This window comes from Anopheles cruzii, chromosome 3 (assembly GCF_943734635.1).
Source record: "Anopheles cruzii chromosome 3, idAnoCruzAS_RS32_06, whole genome shotgun sequence".
NCBI lineage: Eukaryota > Metazoa > Arthropoda > Insecta > Diptera > Culicidae > Anopheles > Anopheles cruzii.
In genome coordinates, this window is record NC_069145.1 from 52,283,488 (window position 1) to 52,301,970 (window position 18,483).

Sequence of the window (18,483 nt, forward strand, 5' to 3'; positions counted from 1 at the left end):
CGAGGACGACGGCGACGACAGGGATCGTGGTTGTGAGGTGGCGTAATGACAGCACCGTCTGCCGGAGGTACAACCGCTTCCCGCTCAATTACGGTGGCTGCCGGACGGGTTGCAACGAGCTACCAACCCACATCCGGCGTTGCCCATCGGGCCCACTCACCGATAGGAGCCCTTCCGTTTACCGGCACATGCCAACACCGGAGGCCGGCTCTAGGTTGAAGCGATTGTAAACACAGCCGAAGCATCTTGCCAAACCGCCCCCCGGCTGCTCCGGATGACGTGAGTGAAAGTGGAAACACTCTGCGTACCAACGAGACGGACGAGAGTGGGACGGGGCGGTGCAAGATTGCGTCGCCGACGACGACGACGCCGGAAGTGCTTGTCGCCGACGCAATGATAGACTTCCCGAACGGCACCTACACTCCGAACGGCACCTACACTCCGAACGGCACCGCCGGTTCGCTCAATGTGATGAGTTTCTTCACCTCCAACGGCTTCCTGAGTCAGCTCGGCACCGTGAACGGACTGCTGGCGCTGCCCGTGGGAAACGGGACCGCGACCAACATCTCGACGGCCCTGGCGCTCCCATCCTTCACCGACCCGGCGGCGACGGTTGCCTACGGGTTCGGGGTGGCCAACTACAGCGGCGCCACCGGGCTTGGGGCGGCCAATAGCTCGGCCATCCCGGCACTAACGACCGCGCTGCTTAACGTCAACGGAACGCTCGAGTATGGAGCCGCCGGAAATGGGGCGCTCAATCTGACGCACCCGTTCGTACCCAACTTCGTGCACAAGGAGTTCATCTTCGATCGGACTGACGTGCGAGTGATATTCATCACCCTGTATTCGCTCGTGTTTTGTTGCTGCTTCTTTGGTAAGTAACGAGCTTTCCAACGTCCTCGACACACATCACACTTTGTCATCTAGCCGATGGGCAACCCCCCGATGGCCGTCGTGTATGGTGTACTTTTTCTTAAAATTCATTAAACATATCTTGAGTTATCTTGAAATTATGCTAAATTATGTTGAAAGCATCATGAACGATGTCAGGTCCAATTACATTTCGAATGTTGGATGTTAATGGTTTGTCGCGTTTTCTTGTTGAAGGTTTAGGTACTTTAATATCCCCCGACACGGAGCTTAAAACGTTTCATAACTAAGCTGAGTACTAATGTTATGTACTGAAACAATAAAGCTGAAGCAGCGTTATTGCACATTACATTATTAATTTTATTTTATTTTTTGTGTATGTATTATTATTTATTTTTCTTTACGAGGGCTGTCTAAAAATTTCTGGGAATTTTGTTTTTTGAAATACAGGGTGTCTTAACCAACGTTCTTTTTTTCATTTATTACATTTATTTAACGTTCTTTTTTTCTTTTACAAAACGGCTGAATATTTTTCGATGCTCAAACATTTATTTGAAAGCTAGATTCTTAAAATTTATGTATAAAATACAATTTTGGTTGCAGAACATTGGGAAATAAGAAAAAAATTATTTCCAAAGTGGTAGGTCGTCAATTCAAGCAGTCTGCAGACAGCGAGCTGAAAGTTGGGATCGACCAAATTTGGGACCGACGCCTTCACACCAAAGTGCCGAATTTGGAAACGTCATTTCGCCGCTGTCGTTCGGGGGAAATCATTGAGACACCTTGTGTATTTTAAAACTAATCGAAGACTACTCAATTGAGGTTTTTTGTATCACAAGCAATTTTAACTTAATTATTACTTGTAATTCAAACACAAATTCATCATAAAACTGTTTTAATTCTCGCATCAAAACTCAATGGATCTTGAACTTGCAAATATAAACACAAATAATCGTCGAAAAACAAGACAGCCCGAAATATTTCGCCCCAACCACCACACCTCCAACTATACGAAATACGACAAATTTGCGAGCCCAATGCTGTGTGTTTTATGAATTTTACTTTCGACGGCGTAACTTAGCGCCGTTGCCTGTGCGAAGTGTCCCATACAATGCAAGACAACGCGTGTTGACGTTCCGAACTTTCATTTCCAGAACGCACGTCGGATGTATGCTGACTGCTTCATTCGTCAAAAGCACATTTCTCTGAAGCTCATTTCCACCTCGGTGGCTAGTTTATAAGCAATATTGCGGTTCGGAAAACCCACACTTCGTGCAAGAGAAGCCAATGCACCCAGAACTAGTGACTGTTTGGTGCGGATTTTGGCTGATTGGTTCTTCGGCGAAATGGAAGCCGAGACCTTGGGCGGCATTTGGTTTCAACAGAGCGGCGCTACGTGTCATACAGCGACATCCACAATTGATATTCATGGTATTTGAACAAACCAGCAACTATTAACAACCGCAAGATCCAAATTCAAGTTGCTAATGCCGAAAGAGGACCAGATATAATCGAAAATGTACTCAAAATAAGGTCGACCGAATAAGCTACTGCCAAGCCAATCGTAGTAAACATTTTACCGAAATTGTTTTTCATTTAAAGAAATTGAAGAATCAACCTTTCAAATAAATGTTCAAGCATCGAAAAATATTAAATATTGAAGAGAACGTTAGTTTGGACACCCTGTATATTAATTTATTCATGAATATCTTCTTTGTCCCCGTTAAATTAATTTCCATCAGATATGTACACATGTGCCAACGTTTTCTTTCCAATCCTCGAAAGTCTTCAAAAAATCATTGTGATCTTGTTCAGAGCCTCCTGCGATTTATCTGCTCAATCGTAGCGTGATGTCCTCTTTTCATGACCTCCTTCAGTTTCCGGAACAAGAAAAGTCACAGTGGGTCAGATCTGAGGAATACGGTGGCTGTGGCATCATTAGTATGTTGTTTTGGACAAAAATTCTCGTAGAAACAGCGATGTGTGAGTAGAGGCGCAAAAGCCCATTTTTGTTTTCCGCCACAAATCCGGGCGTTTGTGGCGGATTGCTTCGCGCAAATTGTTGGTCTAACTTTGGCCTCACATTTGATGACGTGCATTATGCTTCGACCAACTGCCATGCGTCTTTATCGCTATGACTTCTTAGAACAACTCAACAGTTGGGTGCAATCTACGCAATCTGGCACGCCAAACAGCGCACTTTTCGCTCGGTTTGCTCTTGGATTTGGTCCAGCGCTCCCGAGGCCACCGGCGCTAGTGCGGTTCGGCTCTCATCATCGGCCCAGAGGGAGCCGTCCATTTTCCGCCCAATCACCCCCCTCCCCCGCATATCCGGTGTCCGGGGTCGGGAAAAGTGATATCTTGATTTATGGCGTCCCGATTGTGGGTGTCATTAGAGCCGTCCCGGTCCAATTATTATGTGGTCATTCTCATTTCGGTTACGCGGTTCCGATATCACTCCCGCCAGCGCCAGTCGATTCATGAACACCGATTCGGTAAGCCAGTGGTTTGACGCTACGTTGGCCACATATGCTGCGGATAAGGATTTATGACGGCTTGCGTCATAAAAAACAGAACCGAAAAAAAGGTGCCAACCGACGCACGATCCATTCCGATGTGTTTATCCACCCTGTAGCTGTATGCGAAGCTTACGTGCTTGAATTAAAATCCAAATGCCAAATTAAATTACTTGTTGTTGTCATGTTCACCCGACGGATTAAATATGCCGTTCTAGCAACCGGCCAGACCGAAGTCAAATCGTGCGGACGAGATGTGACATGTGTCAAAATTAAGCGGCGCGAAACGCAGCGCTGGAGGATATTTAGAACCCGGATCAAGGAGCGCCAAAGCCTCCGCAGCTTCCTGTCGTCGGCAGCGGGATGTGATGAGGACAGATACATCCCGAGGTCGAGATGGAAGCGCTGGGATGACAAGATAACCGAAAGGCATCTCACAATTAGTGAAACAAAAAAGTCTCACACATTAGTCCGACCGAAGCCGACGTTGATCACGGTCTCGTGTGATGCTTCTCGGATTCCCGGACCCCAGCCATTCCCCATTCCATTCCATTTTTTTTTACATGACAGCCACGATTATCGACCCCAGCGAACCGGAACGACCCACGACAGTCGTCGTGCCGTCGTTCAGTTCCATCATTCCGCAAATTACTTCAAGATGCGTTTTCATCTAAGAAATCACCGGAAAAAAGCTCGCACATCGTCCCGACCTGTCTACGTCTTTCGCGTGCTTCAATTATCCTTTCGGGAAGATTATCAGGTTCTGGCAAGTCCCCTGCCCGGGGGGAGGGCCATGAAATGTGTCCCATTGGACGGGCTCGTGTCGGGCGAATGTGAACCCTTCTCAGATGGTGTTTCTTGATGGCTCGGCAAAACCACCCGGGACGAGGATGTCGGATCAACCGACAGCTCCCGTCCATCCATCGATCGTGCCGATCCTTTTCAAAGTCAGTTTCCATCTAACACGTCCGGCTCTGTTCTGTTTGTTTTTGCATTTCGCAGGAAACCTTCTTGTGATCCTGGTCGTGACGCTCTCCAGACGGCTGCGCTCGATAACCAACTTCTTCCTCGCCAACTTGGCCGTCGCGGACCTCTGCGTGGGGGTGTTTTGTGTGATGCAAAACTTAACCATTTACTTGATCGAAAGGTAAGCTTCCCATTGCTGGTGGCGAAAGGGCTATTATGTCACTATTTATGTCACACAATCTCCGGCATGCTGGACCTGCCAAGGAATTGTCGTGGTGCTGCTGCTTCGGCCAGGAAATCGGTCATCGACGAACTCGTAGATTCGGTCGGTTGATTTGGTGAAATAATTGATTTCACAAAATCAACTTCAAGAGAGAGAGAGGGATGGAGAAAGTGTAAGGGACTTGTTTCGCCTGGCTCCGACTCAGTCGCTTCGAAATCTAATCGATAAAAATTAATGGAGCACACAAGGCTGCCCCAAATCCCGGTGTGTACTTTTCGCGCTCCTTTACGAGCCTTTTTACGACGACGCTATGACGACGACGACGACGGCGCGGGCCCACAATAATTACGTTTTCGCGACCAATGAATCTTTGCGCTCAGGGAACGACTTTTAATTATAAATAGAAGTCAAATCATCGATCGGAACGCACTGGCGGGCCGGAGATTCGAATGCAGGATACCCGCTCGTTGATGTTTCGGGTTGCCTTCGTTGAGCATTACTGTCACGGTTCGGTGCTGTCAAAGCTTTTGCGTCGTCGTGGTGTAAATGCTTTATATCACAAAACGTGCCGAAGAATGGAAAGCATAAATATTTATCAAACAAGTTCAAAGGCTCGGGAACTATGGGGAATATGTATGGGGCACGCGGACATTGATGGTTTCAAGAATAGTCTACGGATTTTTTTAAACTTGTTTCTTTGTCTTGCATGTGGTTTTTTGAAATTCAACATTTTATCTCTAATACGCGCGTTCAGGAATACTAAATTAGCCTTTTTTCGACACTTTGAAGTATTTTAACGCCCGAAGTTATGCAATCGGCACGATAATTGCTCGGAAATCAATCCTAGTTGTGACTTTTTGATGGAGAGCTAATATCGAAATTCTGATAAACATCTTATCACTTATGTATGTAAACGTACAAAGAAATATTAATTAGTTGATTTCTTCATCCAAACTCATATCCATATTGTCTACTTTCTAACAAGATTACCTCGCAAGCGGCCCAGAAAGTCACAATTGGATATTTTCTTTGCCAATCCAATCACTTCTTCCAAAGTGTATTTGTCTTGCAATAAATTTTCCATTTCACTTATTCTGAACGGCTTTGGACACTGACAAAGCTCCTTCAAGCACATCCATGCTCTACTTGGGGCCGGATTAAGGTTTTCGATGTTTTCAATCTCATCTCGAACTATCGTCGTCTACTTTGATGAAATTACTTATTCTCAAGTCGCAGAACTAAATCGCACAAAAGAACAAAGCAATGCTAACTATCAGGTAAATACTTATTACTCAAATAGGTAAATTCGATTGTTTGTATGAAACATAAATATTTTTCGTATTTTACTACAATAATAGAAAAATACTATTATTAAAAATAAGAGCTATTTAAAAAATTATTTAAGGTATTATGTTTTATATGGCCATTTGTACTTTGTTTACAAGAGACCAGGTTTGGCCACTTTGAAGTCGCCTAATGTCCGCCTTTTCCCCCATAGTGTGCTGGACCCAAATATCTTATATATTTCACCAAATGAAAAAAAATTCACAACACAAATCAATGACAAAGTAAAATATAATTACTTTAAACATATTACCATATTAGTATCTGCGCCTGCGGTCGGCGTGGTGTCGACGTGCTGAACCTCGTCATTAGTTCGTCCACCACCTCGCCGGTCTTCAATGCTAACGAGAGAAGCAAGGTTTCCTTTGCTACCTTCGTCCTTCGGAACCTTCGCCACGAAGGCCTGCACATAAGTCACTCAGCTGTCTCTAGGTTCCTTTTGATATTTGCCACCAACATCGAGCATCGGGGGTCAATGTCCACTCATCGTATAGCTTCTTCCAAGGAGGCCCAACGTACAAACACGTACTTGTGCGGCATCTCAACATTTGTCTTCATTTTCGTTGATCAAAGAAGGTTACATTTTCAGTCACCAGTTTAATCCTTTAGACCTCATATTGAAAGTGGCCCCCATTCGCCCTCGAAACTAATTCTAACTAATGAGTCTGTGGAGTATGGTCCTACGTAGCGCCGGTCGCATTGCCTGCCAAGGGACATCGGGCGTTCTGCTCGTGTGCGCCTTCTAGGAAGTGGATTCCCAACCGCATAGTTTGGGGAGCTGGAACCAGAAGCACTACTTCCGAGTGCGCTGGTACGAAGGTACTTTAGAAAGAAAACTTCGGGGGATCGTGGCTTGGCCTTGGTCCCGCCCGTCCCGTATGAGTTTGCGAAAACATAATCCTGCCGTGCCTAATTAGCGAGCATAATTGAAGTGAGCCCCGCGCTACGCTAGCGCTCCTTAAGAAGGCAGTGTATCAATCCGGGTGCACAGATTGATGGTATCCAATTTCCTGCCCAACTGTCGCCCTCGTGTCCGTCTTCTTCAAACTTCAGCGTAATACGATCAGCGCGCAACTTGATGCTCTTGACTTTCGGTGCTTTGCGGTGCTCGCGGGGGGCGGCGTTCGTATTCCGCATAGAACTTGCCCCTCGGGAGTGTCCTGAAAGCATACCCGGACGACGGGGAATTGACGCTCGCGGGGGTTGTTGATGGAGCCCAAACCAACAAAGGGAAAGTAATGCCGATGCTGACTGCCGTTGTGACTCCCTGATGGGGCCAGGACCAGGAACAGCAAGATAAAGTATCGTGCTACTCTGCGCCGCGGGAGGCAAAAAGAAAACCGGATCCTCCGAAGACAGGTGCAGGTGGGGAAATGCGGGTGGTAAAGATAACATTTGCTTCGTGACCGGCGAGCTCCGGTGAAGGAACTGGCCCGACGGGTGAATTAAAGCGATTCGCGAACAATGATGTGGTTGTTTTTATTAGTTTCATAAATAATATGTTGCTCCTGGCCGGTGTGCGATACGTTCTGTTCGTTTATTAAAGTCTCCGCCTTTTGGCACCCGTCCTTCCGGTGGAACCATGCTCCGGAAGCGGACATGCTGCCACGCGGAGTATTGTTGTGCAGCACGCCACGCGTAAGCAAAACATAAACATAGCACCAGAGCATAGAGCCGATCGCATGCTGCCCGTTCCACCCGTGTACCGTTTTGCGCTCCCAGATTTTAGTCGGTGTGTTGTTTGCGGTTTTTGAACGTTTGGCCGGGAGGCCAAATTGCGGTCGTTATCAATGAAAACCTATTGAATAATTGTGTGCTTATTAGTAAACAGTAGGGGAAAAAATGGGGAAACTATAGTTTTTCACATTCAAACGATCCAACGAGTAAACAAACGGAGCAAAACTCGTTGCCCCGGCCATTGCCCGGAGGCCTGCTTCCGAAACGACGATAAACAAACTCGAGAAAACGGCGCCCGAAGTCGCTGAACACGCTGAAAGTTAAACAAATAAACCACGCGCGCGGTGCGATTGCTTATTATCGAGTGTAACGCAACGCAGAGACAGCCGAGACCCTTAGCATCTTTGGGTTTTCCTTCACAATTTCGGATTCGAGACCTCCGGGGGCTTCCGGGGAGGCGTTGGTGCATTTCCCAACCCAAAAACGTGATGCACTTCCAACGCTCTGATCAATATACGGATGTCAGCTACTATGTCCCGGGCTAGTGCGAGCTCCTCTTTGGCTCCGACATTGACACGTCATGTCAGGAACATAGCTCTTCCATCGTTTCTCGTACCTCTGACTCTCTGTTTCCTCGTTCCATTGCAGCTGGGTGTTTGGTGACTTTCTCTGTAAGATGTATCAGTTCGTGCACTCGCTCAGCTACACAGCATCGATATTCATCCTGGTCGTCATCTGCATGGAGCGCTACTTTGCCATCATCCATCCGATCACGTGCAAACAGATTCTCACATCCCGCCGGCTGAGGGTAGGTACAGTGTTCCTTCCCCCCCGTAAAACACGGTTTGTTACATGTCAAATATAGAAACATTCGTGCGGGTGGGCTCGTTCTCCTGCGTTCTGCGCAAGGAAATGTTCCGAGTGGTTCAGCAAGGTTGGCATATAAATATGCAACCGACGCAAAAGTGCTCCTCAGTGCTGTTGGTCGCAGAGCAATATGTTCATTATTCAATTCACTCCATCCGTAGAGTGCGTCTCGGAGCAATCAAGTGACAGCGGTGGGATAGCGAATAAACTATACAATAAGATAGCTACAACTCAGGGTTATGTGATATCAACCAGCACCATATTGTAAGAAAATTAGTTTGACATACACATTCAGTAGTATTTTTAGTTCACCTTGCGCCAGCACCGGCACTATTTGCCGGTTTGTTTGAACAAACAAGGGCCCATCGACACAATGGGCTTCCATTTTTATACCCTAAAAGCTACTTGTACGGCTTTTAAGGCCATCCGTACGCTACTGAAGGGCTGTGCACTGTCCCAACTCTTGCCACCCACCGGTTCCATTGTTATCCCTCATAAGGCTGCGAAGAAAGGACAGCGTCTTATTTTCAATTTGCTCCGCCATCCGCCATGCCGGCCGATCGATCGATAAGGAGCAGAGCAAACAGAATTACTTTCACCGCTCGTGCTCGTGGGCAACCCGAGGCCAAGGCCCGTGTCTGCCTGACAGGATATCCGCCTGCGCCCCCCTAATCCTGGCGACAAACAGGGCGCTTTTCATGTTTTCGTCGAATGCGGCGCCTGCCAACTGCTGCGGGTAACTGCAATAATCAGCTTAGATGCACCGGCCAAAGGAGCAGCCGTTTTCTGTGATCGTGACGAACTCGGCGTGCCCGTGACCGCGTGGGTCCAACATGTTGGCCACGGAAAAGTTTCACCACGACGCTCGTCTAGGGCTCGTTAGCGCACAGGACGTCGCTACGCAGTAGCTCCGCCACAGGTCAGATAACAAAGATAAACGGTCATCGTGGAAACCCCTTTTGCCGGCAGCTGGCGCTGGTAACTGTGGGTAACTGCTAAGCTGTTCCATAAACACATGCCCCCATCAGATAATGGAGCAAATTTTCCGGAGCAAATTCAATTGAAGCGCTCGGGCGTTTCCAGCCTTGTAACTGGGCCAATTGGGTGGACTTTTCAAATTAGTGCGTATCGGGATTTTCGTATCAACTTTTTATTATTCGAAAACTCTGTTTTGTCATTTGATTAATTCTTGAATTATTAATATGTTTATCAATTCCGGAGGCACCTGAGCACGCTGGAGCTGTTACCCCCTCACTAGCTAAGCGTGGGCTTTGTTTGACATAGTGATGGTGTGATACAGTGGATGACGAAAAGAAGTTTAGCTCCTGAACATTTGAATAATATGAATATGAGAACATATTCTTTTTGAATGGCTTTTTTGAGACGTTGAATGTAATCTAGTAGACTGGTGCGGCCATAGTTCAATTTGAGCTCGGCGAAAACAAGTTTAGTTTAAGTTGGAAGCTTGAAGTTTTCAGTTTTTCACTCCAATTTCCTTCGTTTTGCTCGGTAATAAACCAACTAGAGTACATTTTTTAAAATTATGAGCAATAATAACGTGATTTTTTACATGTTTTCATATTCAAAATGCAGAATTAAAGCTGAGAAACGCATGGTCAAGAATTCACAAGACATTATGCTGTTTCTCAGCTTGAAATATGGTAGAACCCTCTAAATATCCCAAGTTAAACAATGAATAACGTAAGTTAGTTATACTAGGTGTGTGCATTGAGAATCGGAATTTTAAAAAGATGGCTGTACCTGGCGATTGGGACTTCCCAGTTTTGCTGTTCATTCATCATTACCTTGTTTTGACATCAGGTAAATGATTGCAGGTCGCAAAATAAATTATTTCGATGTGCAACCCATCATTAAAAGGGTTAAACTATGTCAACTTTTGTGCCTGAAAATGACGTTTTGCGGGTTTTGATTATTATTTTTCTGCTCCTCTTGAAGAAAGCTGCTTCGGAATCGCGCCAAATGCTTGTCGGGACTTGTGTTTGGAAGATCGCAGTGCTTTGAGTGGTTTAAAAAACTTCAAAATGGCGATTTTGACATAACAAAAAAAAGCGTCGAAGGACTCCAAAAAACGGACTTTCTGATGGGACAGAAAGGTGTGGTGTTTCACAAGCTCCTAAAACCTGATGGAAACGTTAATTCCTATCGCTACTGACAACAAATGATCAATTTGAACCATGCATTGATCGAAAAACGACCAAAATGCAATTCTAGTGGGCTTCAATGGAGACGCCTGGTTGCCCGTGGCAACAAGCACCAGGCGCTCCAAAAAACAAAACTGTTTCAGGATGCTATCAAATCACTTGGATGGGAGTTGCTATCCCTCCCCGCGTTATTCACCAGACTTGGTTCCTTCCGAATATCATACTTTTTCATCGATGGGACACGCATTGGCTGAGCAGCACTTCGTTTTTCTACGAGGAAGTCGAAATGCGATGACTAATTAGTTTACTTAAAAAGAGGAAGAATTCTTTCGTCTGGGAATCCATGGTTTAGCAGAGAAATAGGAGAAATGTATGTATCAGATATGGCACATACTTCGAATAAAATAGAAATTTACATAAAAATTTTAAAAACATTTTTTGTGTGTTAAAATATTTCGCTTCTCAACGCACACACCTAGTAAGTGGAAAAAATAATAGGGATATTGCACGAATTTTCGACAAAAGCGAGCAAGCAATCGGCAAAATAGTCAAGCTGTATAAAAATGAAGACTATTTCAAAAAAAGAACGGTATTTTACCATCGGCATGTTTAGAAACAATCCTTATTGTGCGAGAAGCTGCTTTGGAGTAATTGATGTTTGGTAGGACTTAAATATCATTGTAAGAAGATGAACTTTTTTGCTATATGGTGTCATCATTAAGAAACAGATTACAACGGCATTATGTTCCAGAGGTGCATTATTTACATGAAGCCTACAAGTCGGTGACCAATTAATCAAACCAATCTGGATCAAAATAACAGCTGAAGTCTGTAGAAAGGACCGCAAAATAGGTAGAATCTAGCTAGATCCCAATAGGTATGGTTAATTTTTTTTCTTTTATATCAATGATCCCTAAATACAACAAAACTATCATTTAACATGTTATAGATCATGTTTAATGTTTTTGATTGATTTTTGATTAATTAAAGCAAATTTTTCATCTTCGTATAAAATGCCTCATGAGTTTAGCTTTCCTTCAATGTTTGCCAAAGGTTAGGATAGCAAATACCATTATTTATCAAAAGTCTGATCGCTCTCTAAACAAAAAAACGCACGCTAATTGCCGAGGTAATGGCGGTATTAGGGAAAAGGAAGTGCGTGAAAAACTGTTATTACGCGATAAATGCTACCCAAAACCCACGCCGTTCTCGTAACGATTTGCGCGCCGTGTTGCGGCTTCTAATCCCTCTGCTTCCTGCCGCAGCTGGTGATAGTGGCCGTTTGGATCACTTCCGCCGTCTACTCCATACCGAAGTTCATCTTTGTGCGAACCATCACCAACAACCTGGGCGATGACCAGCTGGAAACGATTTGCATCGTCAACCGGAAGATGTTCAACTCGGAGCTGTTTGACATTATCAACTTTGCGCTGCTGTACGTGCTGCCCCTGCTGGTCATGACGGTAGGTGCTCATTACGATGGCCACCATTTGATTTTATGAAGCCGCTCCAAAGTGTTGCGCGATTGTAAAAAAAAAACCGTATGTCCTTCGCCTCACCGTGGACTTAATCCTTTCCTTCTCTAAACCGAACGCCCCCTGCCAGGTGCTGTACAGCCGAATAGCGATCGCGCTGTGGAAGAGCTCCCGGGGACTCGAGCGGCACATTGCACTCCAGAACACGACCTCCTCGAGCTACTCGAGCAACTTTCACCGGAAACCGAGCAGCAAGTACGATAAGCGAACCGCAGGTGTCACCGAGAGCCAGGTACGTGGAGCAGAGAGTGCTTATCGCGTTAATGGCCGCACGCGCTTCCGGTAGTGCGAGGCGGAAGTGGGAGCTTTTTTCCGGAACGGAGTTCTTTTGCATATCTCTCAACCCTGCAGAGTGCAGGGCTGCGCTGAAGTGTTGATCAAGTGATTTTTGTCTAATTTTCCATTGTCCCCGCTGCTTGTCGTAAACTGACGTACTTCATGTCGCTTATCCCCGTCCCTGCGGCAGGTTTCGGTCGAATCAGATAAGGTAGTGGTGACGACGTGGCCGGCTCAGAATAGCTTCCACCAGCGCCACGGCACCCAGCTGACCCAGGTGTCGCACTCGTCAAACAACGTGCTGCGAGCCCGACGGGGAGTCATCCGGATGCTTATGGTCGTGGTGCTCACCTTCGCCCTCTGCAACCTACCCTTTCACGCGCGCAAAATGTGGCAGTACTGGTAAGTAGCTCCTGAGTTCCCATCACAGCTGGGTATTTTCTGGGGGAGGGGGCGCGATACCTGAAGCGAACGCATAATTCATATTTTATCATCATCGGTGACGGTGGCGTCCTCGTCGTTCTGCGGATCCTTTTTTTTTGCACTGCATCCTAATCCTAATCGAGGCCAGTAGCCAGCTGCGTGGCCAGCGGCAATCAGCATAATTCAGGCGAAGTTTTCGTAGCCCACGAAAAGTTGGCTTCCGGTGGATGTATACAATTAGGTGCCCAATCGATTAGCTCGATCGATGTCCAGGGGCCGAAAACCCCAGTCTGTCGATTAACGTAACCTTCTCTACGAAGCAGACCGGTAGCCGGAGCTGTAACTTGCAATACCGGTGGCATTTAAATCCGATCCGACCACTGCGAGGGGACACAAAATAAAAACAATTGCAAACAGCTTTGAACAAATTTATGACTCTCAATGCTTCGTATGCCATACACAACTCAGTTATAACGAAAGCATCCCAGCACGAACCATGTCAGCATGGAATTTGACTACGTTCCGGCCGACAATATGTAGAAAATCAAAGCTCCGGAAGAAACGAGTCTACGAGGCTAAGTGTAGCAAACAAAGGATCATTAACTGCTCGGATAGCTACAATGAAGTCTAATTTCATTACCATGACAACGAGTTACATATCTTCCGAAAGCTCATCTCAAGCCCGTCATCTACGTCAACTCGAGAACTCACTACGTTTGGGCTCTAGCTCAGGGCATAATATCGATCCAATTTATGTGTTCAGTTGTTCGTGTTAATTTCTTCGGAATGGCCTCAATTTGTTCGGTCCAGTAGGCTAGGGGACCATTATGATACGCTCCTGGTACACGACAGGAAGAACGGACGTACGAGAGTTACAGTTACAGTTACAGACTCACGCTCAGGGACTAGACACATCATCGCACACAGCAGACGAATGTGTTGTACTAAAACCCCTAATATTTCTCACTTAGCGAGCGACTTGAAGTCAACAGTAATCAACAGTAATGATGTCTATAACACATGACCACACACACACCCGCTCAAGGTCGAGTGGTTTCTTGGGCCAACTCGTTAATCCGGCCGTTCTTGTACCCCTATCAATGTAGTCCCGCCCTATCACGCCCCCTCGGTCTTTCAGGACGGCCTAAGGAGTCTTTTCGGATTGATCCCCAATTTTAGTGACATAACCAGTCCACCAGAGCCTGGCGAGATGTATACGCTGCACAACAGCCAGGTCGTCTTACATTTCGAACAGCTCGCTGTTCTAGCAAAACCCCTCCATTGTCCCTCCACACATACTAGGCCAATTGTAGTCTCAGCATCTTCGTCTCGGACGCACCTAACAGGACAAGGGAGAGGATTTTGTAGGTGGTAGTCAGCACCGTTACCAGGCTGTTCAATAAGTTTTTCGGTTGAAACACACTTTGTTATTCAGTATGGTCTTCCTTAACACCAACACACTTGTTCCAACGAAATTTCAAGTAGTGAACTTCATCCCTGAAGTGAGAATCTGGAAGAGCATCATTTGATCAAAAACGCTTTAAACGCATGATGTTCTTTTGGGCTGGGAAACAGATGGAAGTCGCTAGTCGCTTTTGTCTCGATTTTTTTCCTTCAGCTGGTCTTAGATGTTAAAATAATATTCAGAATTTGTTGTTCTACCACTTTGCAAGTAATCCACAAACGAAATTCCTTTCGGATCTCAAAAAACAGATGTTAACATCTCTCTGACCAATTTAGCCTCTTGTTTTGATTCAGGATCATGGTGATAGACGCAAGTCTCATCTCAAGTGAAAAGTCGATGCACAAAATCTGAAAGACCTCTAAATGTTGCCGAAAAAGTTGCATTCGGATGTGTTTTTGATCCATTGTTGGCGAATGAGAAAGCACACAGCTTTCTGAAACCCAATGCTTTAAAACAAATCCTGTGACATTCCGATACTTGATGAAAAAACATAACAAATAAATTCAGGCTAGTAGCAGCGCCCTATATTATTGAAGCGCAATACTTTTTGAACACCCCAGTAGTTTCCAAATGTAGTTAATTGTATCTCCTGTTTTGTGTATTGCGTAAATGATGTCGGGATTCCAGAAACAATGTTTCCATAAAATCATATTGTATTTCTAAAATTGGGACCGTATCGCACTCTGTTTTACCCAAGTTCGCAGAGTCTTTCTTTTTTCCACAATCGGTTCCTTTTTACAACTATTTTCAATATAGGATTTTGAAGCGCTCCCTCTCTCGCTCCTAGTTAACTCCTTAGCCTACTGTGCAATTTTTGCATCCGCTCTTGTTTCAGGGAGTCCGTATTGAAATGAGTGTTCGAGAGAATTTGCCCAACACGCCTTTCTACTCTTCTCAGAATACTTACGTTCCATTAACCGTAGTCCGTTTACTACGTTTCACAGTCGTAGTCCCCTTATTACATTCTTTTACATTTATTGAGGGTGCTGTTGTTCCCGCGCTACGGCCATTGTGACGGTAGTATATAAGATCCCTACTTGTGTTAGGATTGACCCTTATAAAGCCACGTTGCCGAAGTCCCCAGATCTCGACCCCCTAATCTTAACCATATTAACCATCCTTCCGACGGGTTTCTACCCCACTACAGACCGAAAGATATGTGCACACAGACCCAGACACAGACTTACACGTAGAACACACTCCTTTCGTACGTTCCCTCTTCGATCCAAATTTATCAATTTGTTAGAACGAGCTTTTCAAAAGTCATGAAGTGGCGCTTTGATGTGAGTCAATCAAGAAGCACGGATTTATTAGGATAAACGGAAACAAAGACATCGTACATTTTTAAAGAGCGCTCCCGTGTTATAATATTTTATTTAAACCTATTTATATTTCTATGGACTCGTAAACACGGGTCTAAATGAAAGGACTACCACCTAAGCATGTTGCGTTCTTAGGACACCCTGTGGACACGCTTTGGTCCCTTAACACTAAGAAAAATTAAGATCGTAGCCGGCTGCCCTTTGTCCCCCTGGATCCCCTTTAAAAGCCCAAACCGCTCTAAGGATCACTGTAATCTCTGTTACTCTCTGCACAGGTCCACGGACTACAAAGGTGATTCAAACTTCAATGCACTATTTACGCCTCTCACGTTCCTCGTGACGTACTTCAACTCGGGCGTCAACCCGCTGCTGTACGCCTTCCTCAGCCGCAACTTCCGCAAGGGGATGCGCGAGCTGCTGCTGTGCTCCTTCAAGAAGAACAAAAACAAGTCGCTCAACCAGCGAATCCCGCTGCACGTAAGTACACCCACCCGGCCCGGCGAGCGTTCGCGTTTCCGGTTTGCATTGCGCTAGAGAGAGAGAGAGAAAGAGTGAGAGGGAGAGTGCCAGTTTTGCATTTTTTTAGCATTTTGCGCATCCCTGTTTTCTGCATGTCGCTTTCCTTTCCTAACAATTCTCGCTTCGACGCCGCGCAGCGACCGCGATCGATCGTCGTCCTGCTGAGGCACGCCCTGCTGTGCTGGGCCACGGACAAGCCGACCGTCTCGCTGGCCACCACCACGCAGTGTCCGTCTCCGACGACCCGTTCCCTGGACGGGATCGACGAGCGGATGCTGTGATTCGCGTGCGGCGGAGCCATCGTTTCGGGCCATCGAGTTGGCCCGGAACTGCCGAGATCGCCCGCTAGTAGTGCCTCTCGTTGCTTGAACGCTTCACGACACCGCGCTCCGCTGGTCAGTGCCCTCTGAGGGGGTGGACGGGTGTGGACGGGTGAACCGGGTAAATTTAGATGTCACATTTTACTAACTGCATGCGTTTTATGCTGGCCTGAAAGCTTTGCTCCCCCCAAAAAACACTAATTGCTTGACTCGTTGTGGTAGCGTTGCAAGTTGCAAATCCAACTATTTAGTGTTCCCAATCCACCGTTGCACGGACATACGAACACCATCGTCTAGTTTCGTTACATACGGTCCACAATCGAAGGGTTTTCGTATATACAGTGGATACAGTGGATGGTTAAGAGAAGTTTGGTTCAAGAACACAAAAGATTTTAGGAAATACGAGGATGAAAACATATTTAGAACAAGCTACATTTCTCTTCGGCGAAAACAAGTTTAGTATCCGCAATACATATCATTCCGGCCAGGCAGTGTAAGCTAACATCCTGGATTTGTTACGTGGCCCTTTCTACAGTCCTCAGGAATTATTTTGGTATAGATTGTTTTGATTAACTTTTCTAATTCTGTTAAATTGAGTGGGGTTTTTACGCATACTCTAAAGCTCATGAATAACCGCATGTTTTCAGTGGTTGGTTGGTCTAAACAAAGATGTTAATACCCTAAAACTTTGATTTTGTCATCCACGAGATACTGCATGACTACTTCTGGCTTGTGGATTGCCGCACTATCCTGTGGTGCGGTGAAATCTTTGGTAAAAACCTTCTTCATTCATGAACTTTTTAAACTTTCATCAAGTTCTGGCCCTATGTTCCGCAGACGAAACCCAGGCCATATAAGTCAGTTCTGGCCAGCTTTCAAGTCACCATGACAAGGAAAGATCACCAACTTGTAGGTTTCATGGAAACAATAAATCCCTGGAACATAATGCCGTTGTAATTTGTTTCCTAATGATGATTTAGGCCCCATATAGCAAAAAATTTCAACTCCTTATAATGATAGTTGAGTCACACCAAAAATTCCTCACTTCAAAGCAGCTTTTCTCACAACAAGCGATGTTTCTAAACATGTTGATAGTAAAATGCCGTTTTTTTTTAATTGGTCTTGGTTATTAGGTGCGAAATTTTCCAGAAAACAAGGCCAGATTTGTCTACATTTTCATACAGCTTGATTATTGCTGCCGATTGCTTGCTTGCTTTTGTCGAAAATACGTGCAAAATCCCTGTTATTTTTACCACCAATACTCAACTGAATAACTAATTTACGTTATTAATTGTTTAACTTGCGATATGTAAAGGGTTCTACCATATTTCAAGCTGAGAAACAGCATAATGTCTTGTAAATTCTTCATCATGCGTTTCTGAGCCCTAATTTTGCATTTTGAATACGAACTCATGTTGAAAAATCACGATATTATTACTCATGAATTAAAAAAATGCACTCTAGTTGCTTTATTACCGAGCAAAACGAAAGAAATTGGTGTGAAAAACTGAAAGCTTCAAGCTTCCAACTTAAACTAAACTTGTTTTCGCCTTGCTCAAATTGAACTATGACCACAATTGGCCGCACCAGTCTACTAGATTACATCTAAAGGCCATTGTATACCCCAAGTTTTGCTCTTAGAACCTGAATCCAATATTCAACGTCTCAAAAGAGCCATTCAAAAAAATTGATGTAGTCATATTTTCGCATATTATTCAAATGTTTCTTTTCGCTAAACTTCCTTTCGCCATCCACTGTAAATTGGATTGATTAATATCGCACTAAGAAATGATTAATAAACAACAAAACAAACAGTCGAAGAAAGAAATTCAGTTTGTTAAATTATAACCAAAACACAATCAAAACAAAGCATCCATTTTCGAGAAGTAGCTAATAAAAACTCCACAACACCACACGTTAAACGCATCTTGGCACGGTTTTTATGCACGGAACGATTGGCGGCTAAACGGACGTAGCATAACCACGTGGTGGTTGCAA

At 45.2% G+C, this 18,483-nt stretch overlaps 1 protein-coding gene across 1 annotated transcript; it reads left to right on the forward strand.

Annotated features, from left to right (window-relative positions):
* The first annotated feature begins 393 nt into the window (after nt 1-393).
* LOC128272543 (trissin receptor) lies at nt 394-16,446 on the forward strand. The gene is made up of 8 exons (XM_053010369.1): nt 394-874; nt 4,389-4,533; nt 8,245-8,404; nt 11,891-12,088; nt 12,231-12,392; nt 12,627-12,838; nt 15,922-16,123; nt 16,303-16,446. The coding sequence occupies exons 1-8, from the start codon at nt 394-396 to the stop codon at nt 16,444-16,446; spliced, it is 1,704 nt and encodes a 567-aa protein (XP_052866329.1).
* The last annotated feature ends 2,037 nt before the right edge of the window (nt 16,447-18,483 follow it).